General features: G+C 47.7%; 1 protein-coding gene across 3 annotated transcripts in view; it reads left to right on the top strand.

Annotated features, from left to right (window-relative positions):
* Positions 1-26,332, top strand: part of PPM1B (protein phosphatase, Mg2+/Mn2+ dependent 1B) — a 145,599-nt gene extending 119,267 nt beyond the window's left edge. For 2 of the 3 annotated variants that reach the window (XM_075339190.1, XM_075339189.1), the window contains exons 4-6: positions 7,345-7,456; positions 11,152-11,209; positions 22,067-22,974. In XM_075339190.1, the coding sequence (XP_075195305.1) occupies positions 7,345-7,456; positions 11,152-11,209; positions 22,067-22,297 (401 nt within the window). In that variant the 3' untranslated portion in view covers positions 22,298-22,974. Of the gene's footprint in view, positions 1-7,344; positions 7,457-11,151; positions 11,210-22,066; positions 22,975-24,400 lie in introns of those variants that run through there. The other variant, XM_075339191.1, reaches the window with a different exon arrangement.
* Positions 26,333-26,970: the final 638 nt, after the last annotated feature.

The raw sequence follows: 26,970 nt of genomic DNA on the forward strand, positions 1-26,970 counted from the left end.
TGAAATCTGTGATGATACTAAGATTGCGGCAGACACTGGAAATGCTGGGGTACATATCAGTGACTGAGGCTATGTGCGCACGTTGCGTAAATACATGCAGTTACGCTGCGCTTTGTAGCGCAGCGTAACTGCATGCGTCCTGCGTCCCCTGCACAGTCTATGGAGATTGTGCAGGGGCCGTGCGCACGTGGCGTCTCAGAGCGCAGCGCTTCGGCTACTGCCGAAGCGCTGCGCAAAAAGAAGTGACATGTCACTTCTTTCCTGCGCTTTGCCGGCAGCTCCTGCTCTGTCTATGGCAGGAGCTGCAGGCAGAGCGCATGGGATCGGCGCTCACTACGGACATTTCTGCAGCGATCTAAAGCGCACATGTGCTCTTCAGATCGCTGCAGAAATTTCTGCAGGGCTTTTACGCAACGTGCGCACATAGCCTTACTGTCATTTCCGCTGACACTGGGAAAGCTGGGGTATATCTCAGTGATGATACAGGGACAGCTGGGATACATTTCAGCAGTGATATGTACGGAGACTGCGTCTGGTGCTGAGTAGATACTGTGCTGCCCTGCTCTCTTGTAGGGCCTCCTTTTAGAAGCACCTGAACTGGCCCATTCTGTGTAATCGCGGTCTTGCTTGATACTGTTACCATAGTAACACGTATCGCTGGGATTCTGTCTGCTGCATACTTTATCCCCTCCATTTCTAGAGAGAAACTCTGCAGCCTTAATTGACCTGTGCTGACCAGTCTGGATGTTTCATCTGTGTTAAATTGTTGTATTTTGTGTTTCTTCGGCGCTCCATTGGGAGACCCAGACGATTGGGTGTATAGCACTGCCTCCGGAGGCCACACAAAGCATTACACTAAAAAGTGTAAGGCCCCTCCCCTTCTGGCTATACACCCCCAGTGGGATCACTGGCTCACCAGTTTTCTGCTTTGTGCGAAGGAGGTCAGACATCCACGCATAGCTCCACTGTTTAGTCAGCAGTAGCTGCTGACTATGTCGGATGGAAGAAAAGAGGGCCCATATACGGCCCCCAGCATGCTCCCTTCTTACCCCACTTGTGGTTTGTAAGGTTGAGGTACCCATTGCGGGTACGGAGGCTGGAGCCCACATGCTGCTTTCCTTCCCCATCCCCCTGAGGGGCTCTGTGGAAGTGGGATCTTACCGGCCCCCAAGCCCTGAGGCCGGGCTCCATCCACAGACCCAGTGAACCTGATGGATACGGAGCTGTGTACCGTTCAGGGACAAGGCCCTGCAACTTTCAGGTACTCTGTGTCCCCGTACAGGCGGGCACGCACACACCAGACTTGCTGGGTGTGTTAGTGCGCCGGGGACAGTAGCGCTGTACGCTGGGGTTTGAGTCACAGCAGCTTTGCTGTGTGACTTCATGTGCTGGGAACTACCGCGCCGGCCACTCTCGGAGCGGCGGCGCGGCTGGGACTTGTAGTGCGCCGGGGACTTAGCGCCGACCGCGCTTTTACGGCGGCGGCGCTTATAAATTTAGTCCCCGGCTTTTGCGGCCTAGCTCCGCTTCGTTCCCGCCCCCTCCCTGTCAATCAGGGAAGGGGAGAGACGCTGTACGATTACTCAGCGCCGAGGGCTGGAGCCTTATTTACATGCTCCAGCCCTCTCACTTGGCACAGTGGGACGCAGGTTTCCCGCTTTTGGTCTGGCACGCCCAGGGCCCGCCCCCCCCTCCACAGGACGCCGGCAGCCATTCCTGCATGCAGTCTGGCTGGAGGACGGACACAGGCTCTGGGAGACCCAAGACTAGGGATTTCTGGCGACCACACACCCGCGTTTAGCGGGCGGTAAGCAGCACTTTAGTGCTGGCCCCACTAGTGCCACAGTGTGTATTGGTGTACTTTTTCCTGTACCAGATATATATATATATATATACTGCACTGTACGGTCGCTTCTTGACTGTATACCCTATATTGCTCTGGGAAGACAACAACATGTCATCCACAAAACGCAAGGGTGCCAAGGCACGGGCTGTATACACTGCTTGTACAGCATGTGGGGCTAATCTACCAGCAGGCTCCAACGACTCTCATTGTGTGCAATGTTCAGTCCCAGTGGCACTTCGTCAGCCAGAGCCTATGGTGGTGGTAGCCCAGGCAGAGACGCCTGTGAACCCTGCCCCGGTGACGGGGACAGAATTTGCAGTCTTTGCTGATAAAATGTCTGTGACTATGACAAAAATCCTGGACACCTTGCAGTCCAGGCCAGTTGCTCAGACCATGGACACTGCTGTGCCTATGTTCCCCGGTCCCCCTCAGTTGGAACTAATCCGTACTTCAAGGGGGTCCCAGGCATCACAGGCTGAGGGCTCTGACTCCGATGACAGTCCCAGGCCGCCTAAGCGAGCTCGCTGGGAGAGACCCTCCACGTCATCACGCGGGTCAGGGTCTCAGCGAGAAGGGTCTCTATATGATGAGACAGAGGTGGGTGATCAGGAGTCTAGTCCTGACACCGCACTCAATTTGGATACGCCAGATGGTGATGCCATGGTAAATGACCCTATAGCGGCCATCAATAGACTGTTGGATATTTCTCCCCCAGCCCCTTCAGCAGAGGAGGCAGCTGCCCAGCAGGAGAAATTCCATTTCCTGTATCCCAAGCGTAAATTGAGCACTTTTCTGGACCACTCTGACTTCAGAGCATCAATCCAGAAACACCATGCTTATCCGGACAAGCGTTTTTCCAAACGTCTTAAGGATACACGTTATCCCTTTCCCCCTGACGTGGTCAAACGCTGGACCCAGTGTCCAAAAGTGGACCCTCCAATATCCAGGCTTGCAGCTAGATCCATAGTTGCAGTGGAGGATGGGGCTTCACTTAAAGATGCCAATGACAGACAGATGGACCTTTTGGTTGAAATCTGTCTATGAAGCTATTGGCGCGTCGTTTGCTCCAGCATTCGCGGCCGTGTGGGCGCTCCAAGCTATTTCAGCTGGTTTGGCACAGGTGGACTCTTTCATACGTCCAGCAGTGCCGCAAGTGGCGTCCTTAACTACGCAAATGACTGCGTTTGCGACCTACGCTATTAATGCGGTACTGGACTCTACGAGCCGTACCGCAATGGCATCCGCCAACTCTGTAGTTTTGCGCAGAGCCTTGTGGTTAAAAGAATGGAAAGCAGATTCTGCTTCTAAAAAATGTTTAACCAGCTTGCCATTATCTGGAGACAGACTGTTTGGTGAGCAATTGGCGGAAATCATTAAACAGTCCAAAGGTAAGGACTCTTCCTTACCCCAGCCCAGATCAAGCAAACCTCAACAGAGGAAGTGGCAGTCAAAGTTTCGGTCCTTTCGAGGCTCGGGCAAGCCCCAATTCTCCTCGTCCAAAGGGACTCAGAAAGAGCAAAGGAGCTCTGATTCCTGGCGGGCTCACTCACGCCCCAAGAAAGCAACCGGGGGTACCGCTTCCAAGGCGGCTGCCTCATGACTTTCGGCCGCCTCCCTCCGCATCCTCGGTCGGTGGCAGGCTCTCCCGCTTTTGCGACATTTGGCTGCCACAGGTCAAAGACCGGTGGGTAACAGACATTTTGTCTCACGGGTACAGGATAGAGTTCAGTTCTCGTCCTCCGCCTCGGTTCTTCAGAACTTCCCCACATCCCGACCGAGCAGATGCCCTTCTGCAGGCGGTGAATTCTCTAAGAGCAGAAGGAGTGGTGGTCCCTGTTCCTCTTCAGGAACAAGGACAAGGTTTTTACTCCAATCTCTTTGTGGTGCCAAAAAAGGACGGCTCATTCCGTCCTGTTCTGGACCTAAAACTGCTCAACAAGCATGTGAACGCCAGGCGGTTCCGGATGGAATCCCTCCGCTCAGTCATTGCCTCAATGTCTCAAGGAGATTTCCTAGCATCAATAGACATCAAAGATGCTTATCTCCACGTGCCGATTGCTACAGAGCACCAACGTTTTCTACGCTTCGTGATAGGAGACGACCATCTTCAGTTCGTAGCTCTGCCATTTGGTCTGGCGACAGCCCCACGGGTGTTCACCAAGGTCATGGCGGCAGTGGTAGCAGTCTTGCACTCTCAGGGACACTCTGTGATCCCTTACTTGGACGATCTACTTGTCAAGGCACCCTCTCAGGAGGCATGCCAACTCAGCCTGAATGTTGCACTGGAGACTCTCCAGACGTTCGGGTGGATCATCAACTTCTCAAAGTCAAATCTGTCACCGACCCAATCGCTAACGTATCTTGGCATGGAGTTTCATACTCTCTCAGCGATAGTGAAGCTTCCGCTGGACAAGCAGAGGTCACTACAGACTGGGGTGCAGGCTCTCCTTCAAAGTCAGTCGCACTCCTTAAGACGCCTCATGCACTTCCTCGGGAAGATGGTGGCGGCAATGGAGGCGGTTCCGTTTGCGCAGTTTCATCTGCGCCCACTTCAATGGGACATTCTCCGCCAATGGGACGGGAAGTCAACATCCCTGGACAGGAAAGTCTCCCTTTCCCAGACGGCCAAAGACTCTCTGCAGTGGTGGCTTCTTCCCACCTCATTATCACAGGGAAGATCCTTCCTACCACCGTCCTGGGCGGTGGTCACGACAGACGCGAGTCTGTCAGGGTGGGGAGCAGTTTTTCTCCACCACAGGGCTCAGGGTACGTGGACTCAGCAGGAGTCCACCCTTCCGATCAATGTTCTGGAAATCAGAGCAGTGTATCTTGCCCTACTAGCCTTCCAGCAGTGGCTGGAAGGAAAGCAGATCCGAATTCAGTCGGACAACTCCACAGCGGTGGCATACATCAACCACCAAGGGGGGACTCGCAGTCGGCAAGCCTTCCAGGAAGTCCGGCGGATTCTGATGTGGGTGGAAGCCACGGCCTCCACCATATCCGCAGTTCACATCCCCGGCGTAGAAAACTGGGAAGCAGACTTCCTCAGTCGCCAGGGCATGGACGCAGGGGAATGGTCCCTTCACCCGGACATGTTTCAGGAAATCTGTCGCCGCTGGGGAAGGCCGGACGTCGACCTAATGGCGTCCCGGCACAACAACAAGGTCCCAACCTTCATGGCACGGTCTCGCAATCACAGAGCTCTGGCGGCAGACGCCTTAGTGCAAGATTGGTCGCAGTTCCGGCTCCCTTATGTGTTTCCACCTCTGGCACTCTTGCCCAGGGTGCTACGCAAGATCAGATCCGACTGCAGCCGCGTCATACTCGTCGCCCCAGACTGGCCAAGGAGGGCGTGGTATCCGGATCTGTGGCGTCTCACGGTCGGCCAACCGTGGGCACTACCAGACCGACCAGACTTACTGTCCCAAGGGCCGTTTTTCCATCGGAATTCCGCGGCCCTGAACCTGACTGTGTGGCCATTGAGTCCTGGATCCTAGCGTCTTCAGGATTATCACAAGGGGTTGTTGCCACCATGAGACAGGCTAGGAAGCCCACGTCCGCTAAGATCTACCACAGAACGTGGAGGATATTCTTATCCTGGTGCTCTGCTCAGGGAGTGTCTCCCTGGCCATTTGCATTGCCTACCTTTCTTTCTTTCCTGCAATCTGGGTTAGAAAAAGGTTTGTCGCTCGGCTCCCTTAAGGGGCAAGTCTCGGCGCTATCCGTCTTTTTTCAGAAGCGTCTAGCACGACTCTCTAAGGTGCGCACGTTCCTGCAGGGGGTTTGTCATATCGTACCCCCGTACAAGCGACCGTTAGATCCATGGGACCTGAACAGGGTGCTAGTTGCCCTCCAGAAGCCGCCCTTCGAGCCTCTGAGGGAGGTTTCACTTTCTAGACTATCACAGAAAGTGGCTTTTCTGGTAGCGATCACATCTCTTCGGAGAGTGTCTGAGCTAGCAGCGCTGTCATCCAAGGCTCCCTTCCTGGTCTTCCACCAGGACAAGGTAGTGCTGCGCCCCATTCAGGAGTTTCTCCCGAAGGTGGTATCCTCTTTTCATCTTAATCAGGATATCTCTTTGCCTTCTTTTTGTCCTCATGCAGTTCATCGGTATGAGAAGGATTTACATTTGTTAGATCTGGTGCGAGCACTCAGAATCTACATTTCCCGCACGGCGCCCCTGCGCCGTTCGGATGCACTCTTTGTCCTTGTCGCTGGTAAGCGCAAGGGGTCGCAGGCTTCTAAGGCCACCCAGGCTCGATGGATCAAAGAACCAATTCTTGAGGCCTACCGTTCTGCTGGGCTTCCGGTTCCATCAGGGCTGAAGGCCCATTCTACCAGAGCCGTGGGTGCGTCCTGGGCATTGCGTCACCAGGCTACGGCTCAACAGGTGTGCCAGGCAGCTACCTGGTCGAGTCTGCACACGTTCACCAAACATTATCAGGTGCATACCTATGCTTCGGCGGACGCCAGCCTAGGTAGAAGAGTCCTGCAGGCGGCAGTTGCCTCCCCGTAGGGGAGGGCTGTCTTTGCAGCTCTAACATGAGGTATTTCTTTACCCACCCAGGGACAGCTTTTGGACGTCCCAATCGTCTGGGTCTCCCAATGGAGCGCCGAAGAAGAAGGGAATTTTGTTACTTACCGTAAATTCCTTTTCTTCTAGCTCCTATTGGGAGACCCAGCACCCGCCCTGTTGTCCTTCGGGATTTTTGGTTGTTTTTCGGGTACACATGTTGTTCATGTTGAATGGTTTTCAGTTCTCCGATGTTACTTCGGAGTGAATTTGTTTAAACCAGTTATTGGCTTTCCTCCTTCTTGCTTTTGCACCAAAACTGGTGAGCCAGTGATCCCACTGGGGGTGTATAGCCAGAAGGGGAGGGGCCTTACACTTTTTAGTGTAATGCTTTGTGTGGCCTCCGGAGGCAGTGCTATACACCCAATCGTCTGGGTCTCCCAATAGGAGCTAGAAGAAAAGGAATTTACGGTAAGTAACAAAATTCCCTTCTTTTTCTCAATTGATCCCCCAATCCGGTGTCGTAAAGTTTACCGACAATTCTTCTACCTTTTTTAAAGGATTTGTCCCATCTGGATAACTCCTCATCTAGTTTCTGATGTAAGAATCTGAGACCCCCTGTTATCTGGCAGCACATGTGGTATAAATGGGTGACCCTTTAGTGGCGCTTCGCAGTTCGAGCACGCGCCACACCTTGCAGCTGCTTTGTTTTGCCTTATGAGAATGTGACAAGCTGCAGACCCCTTCCTCTTCACCTCCCTTGATGTCCATGTGGCTTATTTGGGTGCACAGACTAGGGTTGTTATAATAGGTTGTGCTATAACTACCTATAGATTAGATTTGGTCGTTGCCAGTGGGTGCTGGGTTAGTTTGCAAACACAATGCACCATTTATGCCTTATTACTGCATTGTCCCTTCTGTATATGACATCAGCTGTTTGTGTGTTCAGACCATGTTATCTGAGATGGAAATGTCTTTCTCCTAGAAATCATGACAACTGCTGGAGAGGAAGGGATGCCGGACCTCGCTCATGTAATGTGCATATTATCAGCAGAGAACATACCACATTTACCACCTGGAGGTGGTTTAGCTGGAAAGTGAGTGTGTGTGTGTGTGTATATATAACATCTTGTGCCAGGCAGGCCCTGGTAATTGCATCACATTAATGGCCTGCGTTTAGGGTTTGATGGAAGCCATCAATGTATCCCACCGTATAGACATGTAATTTGTACGTATGCCCAAAAGTAGAGGTTTTTTTTTTTTTTGGGGGGGGGGGGGGGGGGGGGGTTACTAATAGGATCTTTCTATTTGGGGTTGCCTCAAGATGGAACCAAACATTCTTTCATAATACAAAAGTGAAGGGCGTTCTGTTGACTGACTCCTTTAACCCCTTATCGACCCATGACGTACTGGGTACGTCATGGATCGTGTGCTGGTAAGCCCCACCCCCTGCCGCCGGCAGGCGGCCGCAATCCGCGCACATATCAGCTGTTATCAACAGCTGACATGTGTGCCTGCTAGCCGCGGGTGGAATCGCTTCCACCCGCGGCCATTAACCCCTTACATTTCGCTGCCAAAATCTGGCAGCGATATGTATATGGTCGCCGCCATGCCAGTCAACTTACCCCGCCCCCACCGGAAGTCACGTGACATGATCACGTGACTTTCGGTGGTTGCCATGGTAGCACAGGGTCATGTGATGACGCTTGTAGCTAACATGACTCACTTCCTCTCAATGCCGGAATATAGCCCGCATTGAAAGTAAAGCAGCAAATCTGCAGTTCTCAGCTCTGTAGCTGAGATCTGCAGATAGTGCAGAGCGATCTGATTGCTGATCGCTATAGCCCCCTAGGGGGACTAGTAAAATAAAAAAAAAGTTTTAAAAAATTTAAAAAAATAAAAAAAAACCTAAAAGTTCAAATCACCCCCCTTTCACACCATTGAAAATTAAAGGGTTAAAAAAATACAAAATACACACACTCGCCACGTTCAGAAATGCCCGATCTATCAAATATAAAATCAATGAATCTGATCAGTAAACGGCGTAGCGGCAAAAAAATTCCAAACGCCAAAATTACATTTTTTTTTGGTCGCCGCAAAATGCAATAACAGGCGATCAAAACGTAGCATCTGCGCAAAAATGGTACCATTAGAAACGTCAGGTTGAGACACAAAAAATAAGCCATCACTGAGCCTCAGATCCTGAAAAATGAAAACGCTATGGGTTTTGGAAAATGGCGCAAAACGTGTGCCACGTTTTTTGGACAAGCTTGTGAATTTTTTTTAACCCCTTAGATACAAGTAAACCTATACATGTTTTGTGTCTGCAAACTCACACTGACCTGAGGCATCACATAGATCTCAGTTTTACCATATAGTGAACACGGTGAATAAAATAGCCCAAAAACTATTGTACGATCACACTTTTTTTGCAATTTTTCCGCACTTGGAATTTTTTTGCCGTTTTCCAGTACACTATATGGTAAAACTTATAGTTTCATTTAAACGTACAACTCGTCCCGCAAAAAACAAGCCCTCGTATGGCAAGATTGATGGAAAAATAAAAAAGTTACGCCTCTCGGAAGAAGGGGAGCAAAAAACAAAAACGGAAAGTGCTCGGGGGCTGAAGGGGTTAAAGTTCTCATAAATGCTGCGTATGTTTTAGGCCATGGCCCCATGTTGTGCGTGACTAACACCTAGGAAATCATATCGTATAGGAGATCTCTATAGATAGATAGTTCGATCTCCTACACAATATGTTTTCTTAGGTGTTAGTCACACGCAACATGGGGCCTTTGCCTAAAAGATTTGCAGCATTTATCAGCACTTTAAAGGAGGCATTGCCTTACAATTTGGGGCATGTTTCTTGGTCCAATTGAGCTTAACGTTTGAGCCCTAAATGATAGGCCATTTGTTCACACAAACACTTGTCACCGGTAATAAATTTGATGGGCAAGGGACCCAACAATCGTATAAGAACAGGGGTTTAGGGTCCCCCTTGTGAATTGAGCCATAGTGCGCATACATGTCCACTGTCTGCTGTATTTATTTGGGAGCTCAAGACCTTTCTTCTCGTAAAGGATGGTTGGTGTCCCAGCGATCTGACCCACAGCAATCAGACCTTTCTAATCCGCTCTCCTGTAGATGGCTGATGCATATTCATGGAAGCTTTTTAAGGTTTTAGTTGAATAGATTAATGGAGACTCCTGCGGTCTGGGCGATGGTATTCTAAAAGGTGGCACAGGTAATCTGTGGATGTTAATATGAGTAAATTGAGGACACTCTGCTTCCTTCTGGCTGTGAAGGCCCCTGAACATGTTAAAGCCAAAAAACAACCGACAATTTTAGGCCTTCCGACTCTCCCATACATCGGCATTCTCCTGTGTTGTTGAAAATGCATGAATGCTCAACCAAGCGTCCTGTGTTTGGTGGAGTCAGAGACATGGCTGTTGCCCACTGCCTGTCAGGTATATGGGCACCTTAACAGGAACCGGTCAGCTGCTTCATGCTACCCAAACGCCATATAGCATGAATCGGAGCTTGGCTGCACAATTACTCTCAAATGCTCTGGGTTTTCCAGAGAAAATCTATTAAAGGGAACCTGTCACCAGATTTTTCCTTATCAAACCAAAAATATCCTCTTCAGCTCCTGGGCTGCATTCTAGGAAGGTGCACCTTGTTGCTGGCCCCCCCTTTTTCAGACCTCCAAAACACCTTTATAAAATATTACCTTTTCGTATGCAAATTAGTTTGGTTGGCCATATGGGCGGGCTCTATTTCGCCTTCTGTCCCCCCTCCTGCCGCTGTTCGCCGTCCCCCAGTCTTGATTTGCATGGATGACGACGGCCCCGTCATTCTCCACGCTGATGACGAAGTCTCGCACAGGTGCAGTTAGCAGAGGCCACTATCGCGGGCCTGAGCAGAAACTATCCCTTTTGCGCGCCGGTGATGTATTTGCGCAGGCTCGAGAGTATGGGCAGCGCTGTACATGACCTCACCAGCGTCATCCTAGTACCCGCCCATAATCTCGAGCCTGCGCAAATACATCACCAGGGCGCGAGAAGGATACTTTCTGCTCAGGCCCGCGATAGTGGCCTCTGCTAACTGCGCCTGTATGAGACTTCAGCATCAGCGTGGAAGATGGCTGGGCCGTCGACATCCATACAAATCAAGACCGGGGGACGGCGAACAGCGGCAGGAGGGGGGGACCGAAGGCGAAATACAGCCCGCCCATCTGTCCAACCAAACTAATTTGCATACGAAAGTAAGATTTTATGAAGTTGTTTTGGAGGTCTGAAAAGGGGGCCAGCAACAAGGGGCACCTTCATAGAATGCAGCCCAGGAGCTGCAGAAGGGGATATTTTTGGTTTAATAGGGAAAAATCTCTGGTGACAGGTTCCCTTTTTAAGATCTTTTACCCTTTCAGCTATAGCTGTTTGTCAGGTCTGTCCCGTGTGTGTACTTAATAAGAGTTCTCCAGGAGCGGCCCCGGGAAAAGTCTTTTCAAACTATATTTACTGTGCAATGTCGGAGCGTTTCAGGGAGAAATATACTTTGCTGCACTTGTGCAACTAATCTCTTATTTATGCTGCCCGTGGAAGGCAGCAGCATGGATCGAGTGACAGATTGCCTTTAAGACGCCTTCACAGAGCAAATTAGTTTTAATGTGGGGGAGATGTGACATGCCAACACGTATAGTTGATTTTCTGCCATGTAATTGTCCAATTTTTTTCACCCTTTTGTCTTTTTTTTTTTTTTTTTGTCTTGTTTCTATTTTTTAACATTTCTTTAGACGCAGTGTTATTGAAGATGTTTATAATAGGTTGAATCCACATAGAGAGACTGATGGGGTAAGTTACAATTCCACCTCTGACCTGTGTAAGCAGAAGTTCTCCCGGGTATCTGTGGTCTGAGAAATACGACAATATTAACCTAATGACTCTTCTCATTCTTCAGGGTACCACTTCATACTAAAACTTGGGCTACATTCACACATCCGCGTGCAGTCATTTTTTTTATTTATTTTTATATTTTTATATTTTTTTTTTTTTCTTTCCCCCCCCCCCATGACCACGCACCGACCCATTGAATAAAGGCCCCGTTACGCGCTACAATATATCGGGCAATATATGTCGTCGGGGTCACGGATTCCGTGACGCACATCCGGCATCGTTTGACATATCGTAGCGTGTGACAGCTACGAGCGACTGTGAACGAGCAAAAATACTCACCTTCTCGTTGCTCGTTGACACGTCGTTCATTTTCAAAAAGTCGGTCACATTCCTGGACGCAGGTTGTTCGTCGTTCCTGAGGCAGCACACATCGCTCCGTGTGACACCTCGGGAACGATGAACAGTACCGTACCTGCGTCTGGCCGGCAATGAGGAAGGAAGGAGGTGGGTGGGATGTTACATCCCGCGAATCTCCGCCCCTCCGCTTCTATTGGGCGGCTGCTGAGTGACGTCGCTGTGAAGCCGAACATTCCCCCCCCTTTCAGGAAGAGTATGTTCGCCGCCCACAGCGAGGTCGTCCGGGAGGTAAGTACGTGTGATAGGGGTGACCTACTTTGTGCGACATGGGCAACAAATTGCCTGTGACGCACATACGATAGGGGCGGGTGCGATCGCACGATAAATCGACACGTGTAACGGGGCCTTTAGTCCTACACTGATCTTCAAAATTGGATGTGAATAGGACCGGGTCTGTCTCACAGATGTGTGATATCACAGATGTGTGACTAGAGACATGAATCTATGGGTCCGTGTGCAGTGTGGGTATGTAGCCTTAATGGGGGTTACAGCTGACTGACCATTGCCACCAATCTCCAATTTCTAGGCAGAGTCCACCCTTTTAAGGGGATATCCATAAAGGGAGCTTTGTAAACCGTTTTGATCTAGCAAAGCTTCTGACAGGGATAAGTTGGAGACTTGGATAAATCTGCCAGTCTGCATTGTTTCAGTGGCAGCTTTTCAATTGAAGTTTTATTCAGATGGGAGTTGCACGAGTGTATCCGAGGCAAATCCCTAACTCTAAAATGCTTCAGCGAGCGCGCCACAATCACATTTTTCCGTCTGCTTTTGATTTGTCTGTAGCAGTTTCCTGCATAGGTGCCGAAGTTGTCACTCAATTCAGTGAGGACTGATATTGGAGCTTTCATTAGAGACTAGTGAGCACTTAAAGGGTTTTTCCCATCCACAAAATATCCTATCCTAATATGTAGTAGGTGTAGTAATCATAACATTGGCAAATACCTCCAATTAGAAATGTAGTATACTTCTCCTGCTTAGCTATGTCGCTTATCTCACGTGCAAGGCATTGCAGCTTAGGTATCCATGGTTACGACCACAAGCAACTTGCTGTCTGTCACAGAATGGTCATACCCATGGATACCTAAGCTGCAATGCCCTACAGACGACGTAAACGACTTGCCTATATCAGCAGAACCATACTAGTTTTGATTAGCGGTATTTGCCAAGATTTACCTACTGGGATAGGATCCTGTAGATGGGAGTACCCCTTTAAGTGCTCAATTTCCTCCCCCCCACACACACACAAAAAAAAAAAAATCAGCTTGGTGTGCAAGATTACATGCCCTCACACAAGTCCTTTCACAGCAAAAATCTGTAACTATTTTATTACTGTTTACATCTCCGGCAAAAATTAAGAGACCTCTGCAACATTGTCAGTTTTTCTGATTTTTCTCTGTAGATTTTTGAGTAAAATGTAAATCGTCCTTTTATTCTATAAACTACTGACAACGTCTCCGAATTTCCAAAAAATACATTTTCTGTTTTCTGAAAATGAGAAATGGCCAAAATAACAAAATAATGCATTGTTTTCAGACCTCAAATAATGCAAAGAAAACAAGTTCATAATAGAAATAGCAATACTAATGTTTTACCTCAGGAAGATTCAGAAATCAATATTTCTTTCTCGCGTTTTCATTGGGGGACACAGACAGTGGGTTATATGTTGTCTCCAGGGGAGGCGTGACACTAGGTTTAAAAAGAGTTAGCTCCTCCTCCCACAGCATATAACCCCAGCTAGGCGGGAACTAGCGCAGTTCTTTTTAGTGTCAGCGGGGAGGCTGACACGTCTGGCCTGAGCCCCAGGCCAGCTCATGTTTCTTTGTGATTTTATTCTATTTTTGACTATGGGGCAATACCAGGGTGTGCTCACACTCGTTCCCCCCGCTTACGGGCAGAGGAAACCTGGCGTGCAAAAGCCGTCAGTCTTCCCTCACGCCCAAGTGGTCGGGTCTGCGTACCCCTCCAGGCTCCCTGGAAGCACCTCACAGAGGTAGCTCCAGAGGGCTAAGCAGAGCCGAGCACCTGCTAGCCTTGAGCCGAAGATGCGTCCCCGAGATCTCCGCATTCCAGGACCGACGCGTCTTCAGACGGAGCAAGAGCAGGTAGGGAGACGACGTGTATCCGTCCCCTGCATCCAACCGCCGCCTGAGGAGGCGCCGGTGGGGGCGATGCAGGCAGTGTTCCCGGGGAAGCGTCATAAATTTAGCTCCCGATTTCAGCCTGCATTCTCACAACGCCCCCTCTACTGCTCCAGAAGCCGCTCCCTCTAGTGGGCCGTCTCTCCCCTCCACGCTACCAGAGAAGGCTGGACGCCATTAAATGTGGGGAGCTGACACTGGTGAGATCGCCTCCTTGGCTCTGCAACTCTGCAGCACTATATACCGCTCTGTTCAGCGGTATATCGCTGTCTTTCTAGCGGTGTGTACCTGCTGACTGGCGGTGTATATCAGCTTTTAGCGGTATATACTGACTGTGTCTGCATGTATAGACCGACTGTTTGGCAGTGTATGCCACTTTACTATTGGTATATACCAGCTCTGTATAGCATTCCCTTTCTAATACTGCTAGTAGCTCCTCACCCACAGTAATGTAATACTGCTAGAGGCTCACAGTACTAATTGTACGTTTGTTGCTGACATGCGTAAAAAAGGGGTGATAAAGCTTCCCAGGCATCCTCTATGGACCTGTACTATGCTTGTACCACCTGTGGAAGCTCGTTTCCCAATGGGCGAAGCTATCCACTCTGTCGGGGCTGCGATGCACCTACTACAGTGTCACAACAGGCGTTGCCAGACCTGGGGGTCATGCAATCTGTGGGTTCGGCCCCCGGCCACCATTCAGGCAGCACCCCCGTCTGATGAGGCTATCCCTGCATGGGCTCTTCTGATGTCTAAAAGGTTAATGACCTGGCCGCTCAGATATCCAGGCCTTCCACAGGCTCCTGCAGCCTCCCCCCGGCTCAGCTCCCTCAGAGGAGCCCGCCTTCGTCTGGTGTATCATCCCCAGTACGTAAAAAGGCTGTCTCCAAAAGGCGCCATTGCGACCGCTCCGCCTCGTCTGACTCACACGATGGTCAGTCTGACACAGGCTCCGTGACCTTTAGTAGTCACGATTCCCGAGACTCTGATTTCAGATGTCCCTTTTGAGTCTAGGCATATGGAAGACACTCTGATAGCGGCTGTTAATCACACTGTCGATTTCTGATCAGCCCTCGGACCCGACTTCTCAGTCGGCAATCAAGCGAGCCAAGAAGCCTCAAGTCCTTTGGCCAGGATCCGATTTTTCATCAAATCATATCTAAACGGTGGGATCACCCTGATAGGAGGTTTAATAAAAAATCCTCCTTTTCATTCGCTTATCCCTTTCCTCCGGACATGGTTAAGCCCTGGTCGGTACCCCCCGTTGTGGATCCGCCAGTATCCAGACTGGCTAAACACACGGTTATGTCTGTTTCAGACAACGCGTCTCTCAAGGACTCGTCCGACCGCGCAGTTGATGCTGCGGTCAAATCTATTTTCCAGGCTTCGGGCTCCTCTCTGCGCCCCCTGTTTGCCATGACATGGGTGGCAAGAGCTATGAGCGTGTGGAGTAGGAACCTGCGCAAGTTGCTTCGCCCTTGCAATATTCCTCCAGAGGCTCTTAAGATTCTTGATTTGTTCTCACTAGCCTCTAATTATTTTCTTCATGGCTCCCTAGATGCAGCTAGCTGGTCAGTCCTAACTGCAGCCAATGCTGTCTTCGCCCACAGGGTTCTGTGGCTAAAAATATGGAATGCGGACAGTGCCTCCAAGAAGTCCCTGTCCACACTTCCCTTCCAGGGTCTTCGTCTGTTTGGTGAATCCCTGGACAAACTCATATCTGAGGCGACGGGTGGTAAAAGTACCATTCTACCACAAAAGCGGCCTGTAGCCAGAAATTTAAAAAAATCATCTTGGCGCAGGCAGTCCTTTCGGCCTGCCCCCCAAAACCAATCGGCTCAAGGACCGTCCCAACGCTCAGATCGAGGATCCGGTCCTCAAGGGGCTCTTCTTGGTGTTCCCACTCCAAGCAACCTAAACCCAAAGGACCTCGCTCTGTACAGGCCCCCTCAGCATGACGCCAGGTATCCCGCAGATCCGACTCCTGTGGGAGGGTGGCTTCTGCTTTTTCGGGATATCTGGCTAGACCACACTGACTATGCTTGGGTTTGAGAAATCGTCACCTCAGGTTACAAGATCGATTTCCATTCCCTGCCGGCCAACAGGTTTCTGCGTTCTCGTCTTCCAAAGTCCAAAACGCAAAGCCAGGCCTTATTTCAGGCCATGACCTCTTTACAGAAAGCAAACGTTATCATTCCAGTGTCCCTGGAACAGCGCGGCAAAGGTTTCTATTCAAACCTTTTTGTCGTTCCCAAAAAAGATGGCTCTGTCCGCCCTATCTTGGACCTCAAACGGCTGAACAAATTCGTACGGATTCGAACTTTCCGAATGGAATCATTGAGAGCAGTACTAGCCGACATGGAACCTGGAGAATTCCTAGCTTCCATAGACGTTCAAGATGCTTATTTACACATTCCCATATGTGTCTCTCATCAACGGTTCCTTCGCTTTGCTGTAGGACACCGTCATTTCCAATTCAGGGCCCTCCCCTTTGGGCTGGCCACTGCGCCTCGGGTCTTCACAAAGGTCAGGGCTGCCGTCATGTCCATTTTACACCCCAGAGGCATCCTGGTCGTTCCCTATTTGGATGACCTTCTTGTCAAAGGGAGCTCTCTTCACGTTCGCTCAGAAAGCGTGCAGATTTGCCTAGACACGCTGTCAAGGCTAGGGTGGCTTATCAACTTCAACAAGTCATCCCTCATTCCTCATCAGCTCATCACCTTTCTAGGTATGCTGATAGACACGGCTCAGTCCCCTGTTTTTCTTCCAGAGGACAAGAGGTCGTCCCTGATCCGGGCCGCCCAATCCCTCCGCTCTCGCCGTCACACATCCCTTCGGAATGGAATGAGAGTGTTAGGCAAGATGGTGGCAGTCATAGAAGCCGTGTCCTTTGCCCAGTTCCATCTGCGCCCTCTACAACTGGATCGTCTATCCTCCTGGGACAAGAATCCAGCTTCCCTGGACCAGTCAGTCCGCCTATCTCGGTCTGCGCTCAGCTCCCTCGTCTGGTGGACTCAAGGGAAGTCCTTCCGCCCGGTCCACTGGCAGGTAGTCACGACGGATGCCAGCATGATAGGCTGGGGTGTGGTGTTTCTCCACCACACTGTTCAGGGAAGCTGGTCTCCTTCCGAGCGCTCTCTGCACATCAATGTTCTGGAGATCAGAGCCATATTTTTGGCCCTTCAGAATTTTCAACCCTTACTATTGGGCCTCCCTGTTCGGATCCAGTCAGACAATGCCACGGCCATGGCTTACATCAACCGTCAGGGAGGAACTCGCAGCAAGGCAGCGATGAAGGAAGTATCCAGGATTCTTCTTTGGGCAGAGAAGCACATCCCCGTTATTTCAGCTGTCTATATCCCAGGGGTAGACAACTGGGCCGCAGACTTTCTCAGCAGGCAAGGTCTAGCGGCAGGGGAATGGTCCCTCCACGACGAAGTGTTCCATCAGATCACTCTTCATTGGGGACTCCCGGATGTGGACCTCTTGGCGTCTCGAATGAATGCCAAAATACGTCCCTTCATATCTCGGTTCGAGAGACCCGCTAGCGCTCGGCTCCGACGCCCTAGTCTTTCCATGGTCGCAGTTTCGCCTGCCCTACATCTTCCCTCCGTTTCCTCTCATTCCAAGAGTAATCAAGAAAATCAAAGCGGAGGGAATCCCGGTGATCCTCGTGGCCCCGGACTGGCCCAGGAGAACCTGGTATCCAGAGCTCCTCCAACATCTCAGCGACACTCCCTGGCGTCTTCCCGACCGCCTGGATCTTCTGCCGCAAGGTCCAATATTCCACCAGAATACAGCACAGCCGCATTTGACGGCGTGGCGCTTGAATCCCTGATTCTAGCCAAATTGGGTCTTTCTTCCAGGGTAGTTCATACCATGCTTAATGCTCGGAAGCCTTCCTCCGCCAGCATTTACCACAGGACCTGGAAGACCTATCTTTCCTGGTGTGACCGTCATAATCTGTCGCCCCTGACCTTTTCAATCCCTAATGTTTTTGCTTTTCTGCAAGACAGTCTGGACTCAGGTCTTGCTCTCAGTACCCTTAAAGGACAAGTTTCTGCCTTGTCGATCTTTTTTTTTTTTTTTTCCAGAAGCAGCTGGATTCTCGCCCTCAGGTCCGTACCTTTCTTCAAGGGGTGGCGCATTTGGTCCCCCCTTATCGTCACCCCTTAGATCCCTGAGATCTGAATTTGGTTCTCTGAGCTCTTCAGCTTCCTCCTTTCGAACCCTTGAGAGAAATCTCTTCAACGGCTGTCTTGGAAAGTTGCCTTTTTAGTCGCTATTACCTCGATCAGGCGAGTGTCCGAACTGGCAGCTCTTTCCTGTCGCTCACCTTACCTGATATTCCATCATAAGGTGGCCCTTCGGCCTTCCCCCGCCTTCCTTCCGAAGGTCGTATCCTCTTTCCACCTGAACGGGGACATTGTGTTGCAGTCATTCTGCCCAGCCCCGGTCCACTCCTTTTGAGAAAGCCCTTCACACTCTCGATCTTGTCAGGGCTCTGCGGATCTACATCTCCAGAACAGCGCCGTTGCACAAGTCCGATGCCCTCTTCGTCCTCCCAGTAGGACACAAAAAGGGCAACCCGGCGTCTAAATCCACGATTTCTCGATGGATCAGGACTGCCATCTGTGAGGCATACAAAGCACGAGGTGCCATTCCCCCTCAATCTGTGCGGGCCCACTCTACACGAGCAGTGGGTGCCTCCTGGGCTATCCGCCATCAGGCTTCGGCGGCCCAACTTTGCAAGGCCGCTACCTGGTTCCAGTGTGCACACGTTCACAAAATTCTACAGAGTGCATACGCATGCATCCGCGGATACTGCTCTTGGAAGACAAGTCCTTCAGGCGGCAGTGGCCTATTTATAAGTGGCCACTGCTCGGTTCTTGACAGTGTTTTGATGTGTTCACTGCAGTTGCAGTTGTTAGTCACCTTTTTAGTCTGATGTTATATACTGTTAATAGTTCAGTTCCCACCCAGGGACTGCTTTGGGACGTCCCACTGTCTGTGTCCCCCAATGAAAAGGCGAGAAAGGAAAGGACATTTTTGTGTACTCACCGTAAAATGGCTTCCTTGCAGCCTTTCATTGGGGGACACAGCTCCCGCCCTTGTGGTTTTGGTTGTCCTTTTCCTACTGCTTTTACACCAAACTGAGGTAGTTCCCGCCTAGCTGGGGTTATATGCTGTGGGAGGAGGAGCTAACTCTTTTTTTTTAAACCTAGTGTCACGCCTCCCCTGGAGACACCATATAATCCACTGTCTGTGTCCCCCCAATGAAAGGCTCCAAGAAAGACATTTTACGGTGAGTTCACAAAAATGTCCTTTTTGTGGAATAACCATGATTTTTAATCACAGCTTTCTTGCGTCTTGGCTGCTTTCCACCAGTGGGTGACCTTATGCCACTCCTGGTGCAAAAATGTAAGCAGTTCTTCTTTGTTTGATGGCTTGTGACTATCCATCTTCTTCTTAATTACATTTCAATGTGGTTCAGGTCTGGAGATTGGGCTGGCCATGACAGGGTTTTGATGTGGTGGTCCTTCATCCACACATTGATTGACCTAGCTGTGTGGCATGGCACATTGTCCTGCTGGAAAAACCAGTCCTCAGAGTTGGGGAACATTGCCTCAGCAGAAGGAAGCAACTGTTTTTCCAGGATAAGTGTATGCGGCTTGATTCACATGTCCTTTGCAAAGTTTAAGGTGCCCAATTCCAGCCCTGCTAAAGCATCCCCAGATCATGACCGATCCTACACCAAATATCACAGTGGGAGCAAGACACTGTGGCTTGTACGCCTCTCCAGGTCTTCGTCTAACCATTAGATGACCAGGTGTTGGGCAAAGCTGAAAATTAGACTCATCAGAAAAGATTACCTTACTCCAGTCCTCTATGGTCTTTGCCAAACTTCTTCAGCCTGGCTCTCCTTTGCTTCTCACTATAATGAAAGGCTTTTTTCTAGCTTTACATGACTAGAGCCCTGCCTCTAGGAGCCTGTTACAAACTGTTCTTTCCGTGCACATCCCCCCCCCCCCCCCAGCTACCATTTGCCATTCCTTTTGTAGGTCACTTGATGTCATCCTGCTGAGTGACATTCGAATAAGATGACGGTCATCCCAGTCAGTGGAGATTCGCTTTCGCCCTCTTCCGGTCTGTAGCATTGTTGTCCCCATTGTTGGCTGCTTGACCTTGTTGTAACGGACTGCCATCTTTAGAAATTTTAAGGATGGTGGCAACATGACGCTCGCTGTATCCCTCCGCTAGTAAAGCCAGAATTGAGCCCTTCTTTTTCTCACTCAAGACTTTTCAACTCCTTTTGGCTTGGTTGTTATATTTTCATTCCTATTACTTTTGGGATATTACTAGCACTTGTTTTGTCATCCAGCTTGTACAAATGCAAGAGGATTGTGAAGACCACAGCATTCTTTTTTAGGCTAGTTTCACACTTGCGCTATTTTGACGCAAACGGAATCCGTCACTAATGTAGTACAGTTCATTTATTTACATTGGAAGCGCGTCACTATGGCACGTGTGTGTCATGCAGTACCCGCTTGTGTCCACATGATGTGGCGCTTCCACTGTAAATAAATGAACTGTACTACATTAGTGACTGATTCCGTTTGCGTCAAAATAGCGCAAGTGTGAAACTAGCCTTATACTTTCCCTCGTTTAAATAAGATTTGGTTCAGGTGATCACCCTGTCAGAAGCACATTAAGTAGAATGAGGTGTAATCTGGTTGGAATTCAACTGACACTGCAATGGAATGGCTACAGACACGTAGAGAAGATGATTTTTATAAAACTGCAGTGGCCTTTTAATATTTGCCAGAGCTGTATATTCTCATGGAACAGCGCTGAAGATCTGACCCTGTGATACTGTACAGTGTCTGTGTGCAGCTTGTATAACTGTAAATTTGGTGTCCTCTAACTCAAAACACCTCCATTAACGTCTAAACTGCTGGCAACAAAAGTGAGTACACCCCTAAGTGAAAATGGGTATATTGCGCCCAATCATCAATTTTCACTCCCTGGTGTTGACTCATTGGTGTTACAAGGTGTCATCAGGTGTGAATGGGAGCCGGTGCGTTAAATTTGGTGTTATCGCTCATACGCTCTCGCATACTGGTCACTGGAAGCTCAACATGACTCCTCATGGCAAAGAATTCTGAGATTAGGAGTATAAAGACATAAACATCCTGCCTACAGTCAGGCATGATGGTGGGAGTGTCGTGGTTTGGGGGCTGCATGAGTGCTGCTGGCTGTGGGGAGCTACAATTCATTGAGGGACAATGAATGCAACATGTACTGTGACATTCTGAAGCAGAGCATGATCCCCTTCCTTTGTATTTCAACATAATGAGCCCAAACACACCTGCAAGACGATCACTGCTTTGCTAAAGAATCTAATGGTAGAGGTGCTGGATTGGCCATGCGTTCCCATACCTAAACCCTATTGAGCATATGTGGGGCCTCCTCAAACAGGACTCTAATCTACCAGCTCCGTGAAGTTATGGAGAATGGAAGAGGATCCAGTGGCTCCTGTGAAGCTCTAGTGAACTTTGTGCACAATCTGGACATTTTCACTTAGAGGTGCATGTACTTTTGTTGCCAGCAGTTTAGACATTAATGGCTGTGTGTTATTTAGAGGGCATGGAATTTACACTATTATACAAGCTGCACACTGACACTGTACATTGTATCACAGGGTCAGATCTTCAGTGTCGTCCCATGAAAAGCTATAATAAAATATTTACAAAATATTTTCAAAAATTTGAGGGATGTTGTCACATTTGTGATATACTGTATATAAAAAAATATGAATCTTGGAAAAAATATGAAACTCCTCCTTGAAGTACAAAATTGAAATGTTTCTCAGACCTGAAGGGGGTTAAACTTCATATATAATGCGCTGATGAGACTATATCCTCAGGTATATTTGCACAAGTCTCCATCCCTTAAAGCCCTTTTGTAGGATTGAAACAGGCTCCCTTTAAACATGAGGTCTGCTGTGTATTGTCACCTCCCGTTTGAGAGAATAGATCCCGAATGCCCTTGGTAGCACCGTGATTTACCCATTTCCTCTCTTATCCATATGTAATCATTTTCGGAGTGTCTGCTTGTATCTGGTAAAATATGTAATTATAAATTGCTCGAATGATGTGACTATTGGTCTTGTTGGGGGGAGTAATAATCCATGTATTTGTAAGGTATTTTATGCTTTTTATTTTTTATTTACTGACTGGGGTCTTTAATCTAAAATAAGGGCTCTACTGGAACAGAGGACAATGCAGCGAATGGGAAGTTGGTGGAAGCTCTCAGGGAGCTGAGGATTAATCATAGGGGAAATTACCGTCAACTCCTGGAGGAAATGCTGAGTAGTTACAGGCTAGGTAAAATGCAGGGTGAAGAGTCATCTGCCGGATCTCCAGAATCCCCTGCTCCCGACAGTGCAGCCAGCGACACCGTAACCGGAGGCCACAGTCATGTGGAATAAAGTGCGCACTGCATGATTCGCACCCCCCTCGCCTACTGAATCTGCATGCGAGGTTATATCCAAGTGAACACAATAGGACATTTTAGTAAGCATCCCTCCCCATAGGGCCCATCCAGTCCCTGGCTTAAGTTTTTTTTCCTCTTCTTTTTTTGTTTGTTTTTTTTACATTTTTGTTTTTTTAGGCTGGCTGTTTAATAGAAAAAATTTTTGTCCATAGGGGCATTACTTGCAGTCCGGTGTGCTACCCACCCACCTCCTGTAGTGCCCGCCCTCCACCTCTGCTGAATAGGTTACAAAGTTTCCCCTTTTAGTTGATCTTATGCAGACTTGGTTGTAAGTTTTTTGTTTTGTTTTTTTTTGGTTTTTTTTCTTTTGTTGCTGCCTTCTTTAGTATTCAGTATCTCCATTTAAGGGTGCTTTCACATATTCGACATTTCGCCGAATCCGGCACAGTCCATTACAGTGCAATACTGTACAATGGCAAACCTATAATATGGAGGTGCCGGCTTACCCTTGTATCAGCTGCTTGATTAAATTTTCAACTGGCGGGACTTCCGGAAGGAAGCAACCCACAAAACTTGTAAGAAAAAAAAGGGGGGTCAAATCTAGTGTTGTTCCACAATAACCAGAAGGTATAACTAAAACTATAAAGTCTTTAGTGGGATCATGTTAAAAAGCCAGCCGTAGTAGCAGTGACAAGTCGGGAAATTAGTCAGAGACTAGCTTTGGCACACAAGCCGAAACTAGTCTCTGACTAATTTCCCAACTTGTCACTGCTACTACAGCTGGCTTTTTAACATGATCCCAATAACCCACCCACCCGGAGGTTGCCGCGATGCCATTGCACTGTACTGGAGTGTGCCGGATTCGGCAAACCAGCGAAATGCCGGATGTGTGAAACCATCCTAAGATTTCCAGGCCTTTTACATGCTGCTTTTTTTTTTTTTTTTTTTTTTGGCTCTCTCCTTAGTGTCTGTTGTAATTTCAGATAGACAAATTTGTTTTTTAATGAATATTGCATTGAATAACGCCATCCGTCCTTCTTGGTAGGTGGAGATGCTAGTAAGGATCTTTTTGTAATATTACTCTGCTTTTTATGTACTGGATTTGTACTCTGATATAATCTAGACCATATGAATGTCATTTTTTTTCTTTATCTCTTGTAGATGACTCTGTTCTAACTGCATTCAATAAAATAAATGCTCCAGTGGTTTACTGTCGGGCACAGTTTCTTTCTTTTTAACCATGTTTCTGGCTGTAGTCTTTTGTTCAACAGCCAATCACTACCTACATATTAGAGAGCCTGTCTGCACCAAATGACTGATCAAACAAAGCCCAGGCGCTCAGTGCACCCTTGCCATTGCTGAACAGTTCAGTGCAATTTCCCACCTACTTGCTTTATGATTTTGGTTTGAACAATTATTTTGGAAGCATCAGATCATAAGACTTCAAGATGCTTAAAAAGCTTATGCAACCCTCCCAAGGCAGCGTAGTACCAGTGGTGTCATTCCCAGGGCTCACATGAGGTTGTGATGTCACGTGAGCCCCTCCAGCCTTTTTGCCTCTGCCGCCCCTGACGCCCCTTTTGCCCCTGACGCCCCTCTTTTTTCTCCCAAGTAATTATCAGGAAGTGAGCAGCCGTTGCAGCTCTCGCGTCCTGTTGAGTACTCTTATATCTGAAGGGCGAGGAGAGGGAACCCGGCGGGGCTCACGTGATGTCACAACCTCACATGAGCCCCAGAACGGCTCCACCACGGAAGGGAAGTATAAGCTTTTTATCTTATTCAAGCCAAAAATGGGGAATGAGAAGGGTTTATCTTAAATAGTTGACAACACCTTTTTAATGCTTCGCCAACCGAAAATAGCCATTACAGTTCACAGAATAAAGGGGGTGACAAATGGAAAGCAAATAGGTGGTAAGGTGCGCTGAACTTCTCTGGTGCTTGGTTTGAACAGTCATTTTGTGCTGATTTACTCCCTTCTAATCAGTTGGGTAATATAAGACATTACTGTATAAGAAATGCTATTGGATGAGGATAACTTCAAGATTCAGTGCAAACTCTCCAAAAAGTCACGTTTTTGTTTTGTTTTTGTTTTCTGTAGGGTGCTGGTGATCTAGAAGACCCATGGTAGCCTTTCAAAACTCCTTATGTTTTGGTCTGGAGTTTTTTGGGAGAAAAACTTAAAAAAAAAAATCATGGTTCTCTTCAAACCAACGAAGAGATTCTGGTGGAGCGTCAGCTATGTAATTAAAAAAAAAAAAACACAAATGGGCAAAATGAGAAATGATTAGTATTTTGCACCATTTATCAGTTTGTTTTATAACATTGTCACACTTTAGCAGTATTTTTTATTTTATTTTTTTTGCCAGCCTCAGGATTTCTGATCACGTCTCCGCAACATTACTCCTTAACACTTACAACTTGGAGGGCCCCGCGGTGCATCGTCTTGCCGGGCACCTTTTTGGTGCTAATGAGCTTAGGAAGAAATCTGATGCCTCATGCAGTTTATTAGATGTATCGAGGTGCATGTCATTGTACATTTAAAGGTGCAGCACTTCCAAACTAAACTCCCACACGCATGTAAAACACTTAATTGTATGAGACATTACCATTTTTTGATTGTTTGGGGTTCTCCCCCCCCCCCACCTCTCTCTCCTTAATTTTGATTTTAGCTAATTGAAAGAAATGAAAGACTATCTCCATCGAATCCCAAATCAATCCTAACCATTTACAAACTAATTTCTTAAAAATCTGATTTCCTTTTTTTTTGCTTTTTGTCGTGGGAGATCAGGTCCTTACTTTTTGGTACCTTCACCGCAATTGAAGAGCCACCAGCTAGCTTCTGTTCTGGAACATATCACTCAAAGGATGGCCCCGTCACACTTTCAGGGTAATTTTTCCTCCCCACTGTGCAAGATGATTTTTTTTTTTTCTATTTTAAATTTTTTTTTTTTTTTTTTTAGCTTAAAATCCTAGCCTCATTTTATAATGTATATTTGTAATTTTTGTTCAAGTGGATTTCTACTTTTTTTTTTTTTTTTTTTCTCGCCATGATTTCATTGTAAAATGGTAGCACTGTGTACTGTGGGTATTTTTTTTTTTTTGTAATTTTTCATTTTCAGAGTTCAACTTACCAATTTGAAATGACTATATATAAATAGATATACAACAAAATAATCTATTTTAAATCTTAGCAAATAGAGGATATTTTCATGAATTCTGTGACACTTATTTTTATTTTTTCCATTTTTCTAAGCAATGGGCATGGTACAAAAGTGGCTGTTGTGAGGTACTTGAATATCGTCTAATTCTATTTTTGCAATAACCTTTTTTTTTTTTATTTTTTTTTTTTTTTTTCAAGTTGTGCATGTCCGACATATTGTCAAATGCTGAACGTGGAGTAAAAGTATTTATCTAAGAAAAAATAAAAAAAGTAAAAAAAAAAACAACAAACTATTGGCGAAGAAACAAGGAATGTATAAATTGATTTACATGCTGTGGATGTTTTTGATTTTTTTTCTTTCTCAGCAAGAATGTTACTTTTTTTCGTTTTTGAACTTTTTTTTTTTTTTTTTTTTTGGTGAAATTAAAATTTATGGTCTTTTTTTTTTTTTTCTTGTAACCGAGATCTTGCTGAAATTTTGGAAATATATTTACATACTGGTACATATAGATCAGTTAAGCCAATTACTACTTTAATTTTCCTGTCTTTTATTCCTGTGTGTTTTATTGTCTTAGAATTACTGCTACCATATTTTTATTTATTCACTAGATTTTAGGTCTGTAAGTTAAGTGTTCTCCATGATAATGCAGAGTTCTACTTGTCCATTGGCTGGGCTTTTGGGTTTTATTTTTTTATTTTTTTCTTCTTTTCCCCTCCTAGTTTTTGTTTTGGGGGAGAAATATGCAGAAATGCTCGATCAGTGTACACTCTGGTCCAAACGTACAATTTCCCAGTACCACATTGTGATGTTTCATACAATACAGTGAACATAACCAACTTGTTACATTCAATAAAGGATTGGTAAAATGGTGTTGTCTGTGCTTTTTTTTTTTTTTTTTTTTTTTTTTTTATTTTATTATTAAATTAGCAGCATTATTTCTTATATTGGAATTACTATCGAACTATACCTTGCATGCTGAGCCTGTTCAAATATGAAAAATAATTCCGAAATCCCTGTTTCTGCTTTGGTCACCTGCATGGAAAAAAGAACAGTTTTCATCATCAACAGGATTGCAATGTCCTCCTGTCTGCCGGCTCCGGCTGCTTGTGGACACGTGCGCACAGCAATGACGTCATCGCTGTGAGCGCCGCTAGTCTCCACACAGCCTGAGCCGGCAGACAGGAGGACATTGCGATGCTGCAGGGGAACGGTGCGTACTGTACACTGATTCACTGCACTCGATGACGACTACTTCCTCTTGGTGATCATGCGGCCGGCTGTTTACTATGCGCGCACCCCCCGCCCACCTGTCAGCTTCAGCGCTGAAAGATGATGGGCGTGCATATGTAATGAACGGGTCCACGTGGTCACGGCAGGCGCTGCTGCAGCCTGCTCGTGCCCTGATGACCCGCAGCACCCTCATTCCCCTCAACCACATTCAGACCATAAGACGCACCCCCCACTTTCCCCCAACATTTGGTGGGAAAAAAGTGCGTCTTATGGTCTG

Source organism: Anomaloglossus baeobatrachus, chromosome 3 (genome assembly GCF_048569485.1).
Source record: "Anomaloglossus baeobatrachus isolate aAnoBae1 chromosome 3, aAnoBae1.hap1, whole genome shotgun sequence".
In the NCBI taxonomy this organism is placed as follows: Eukaryota; Metazoa; Chordata; class Amphibia; order Anura; family Aromobatidae; genus Anomaloglossus; species Anomaloglossus baeobatrachus.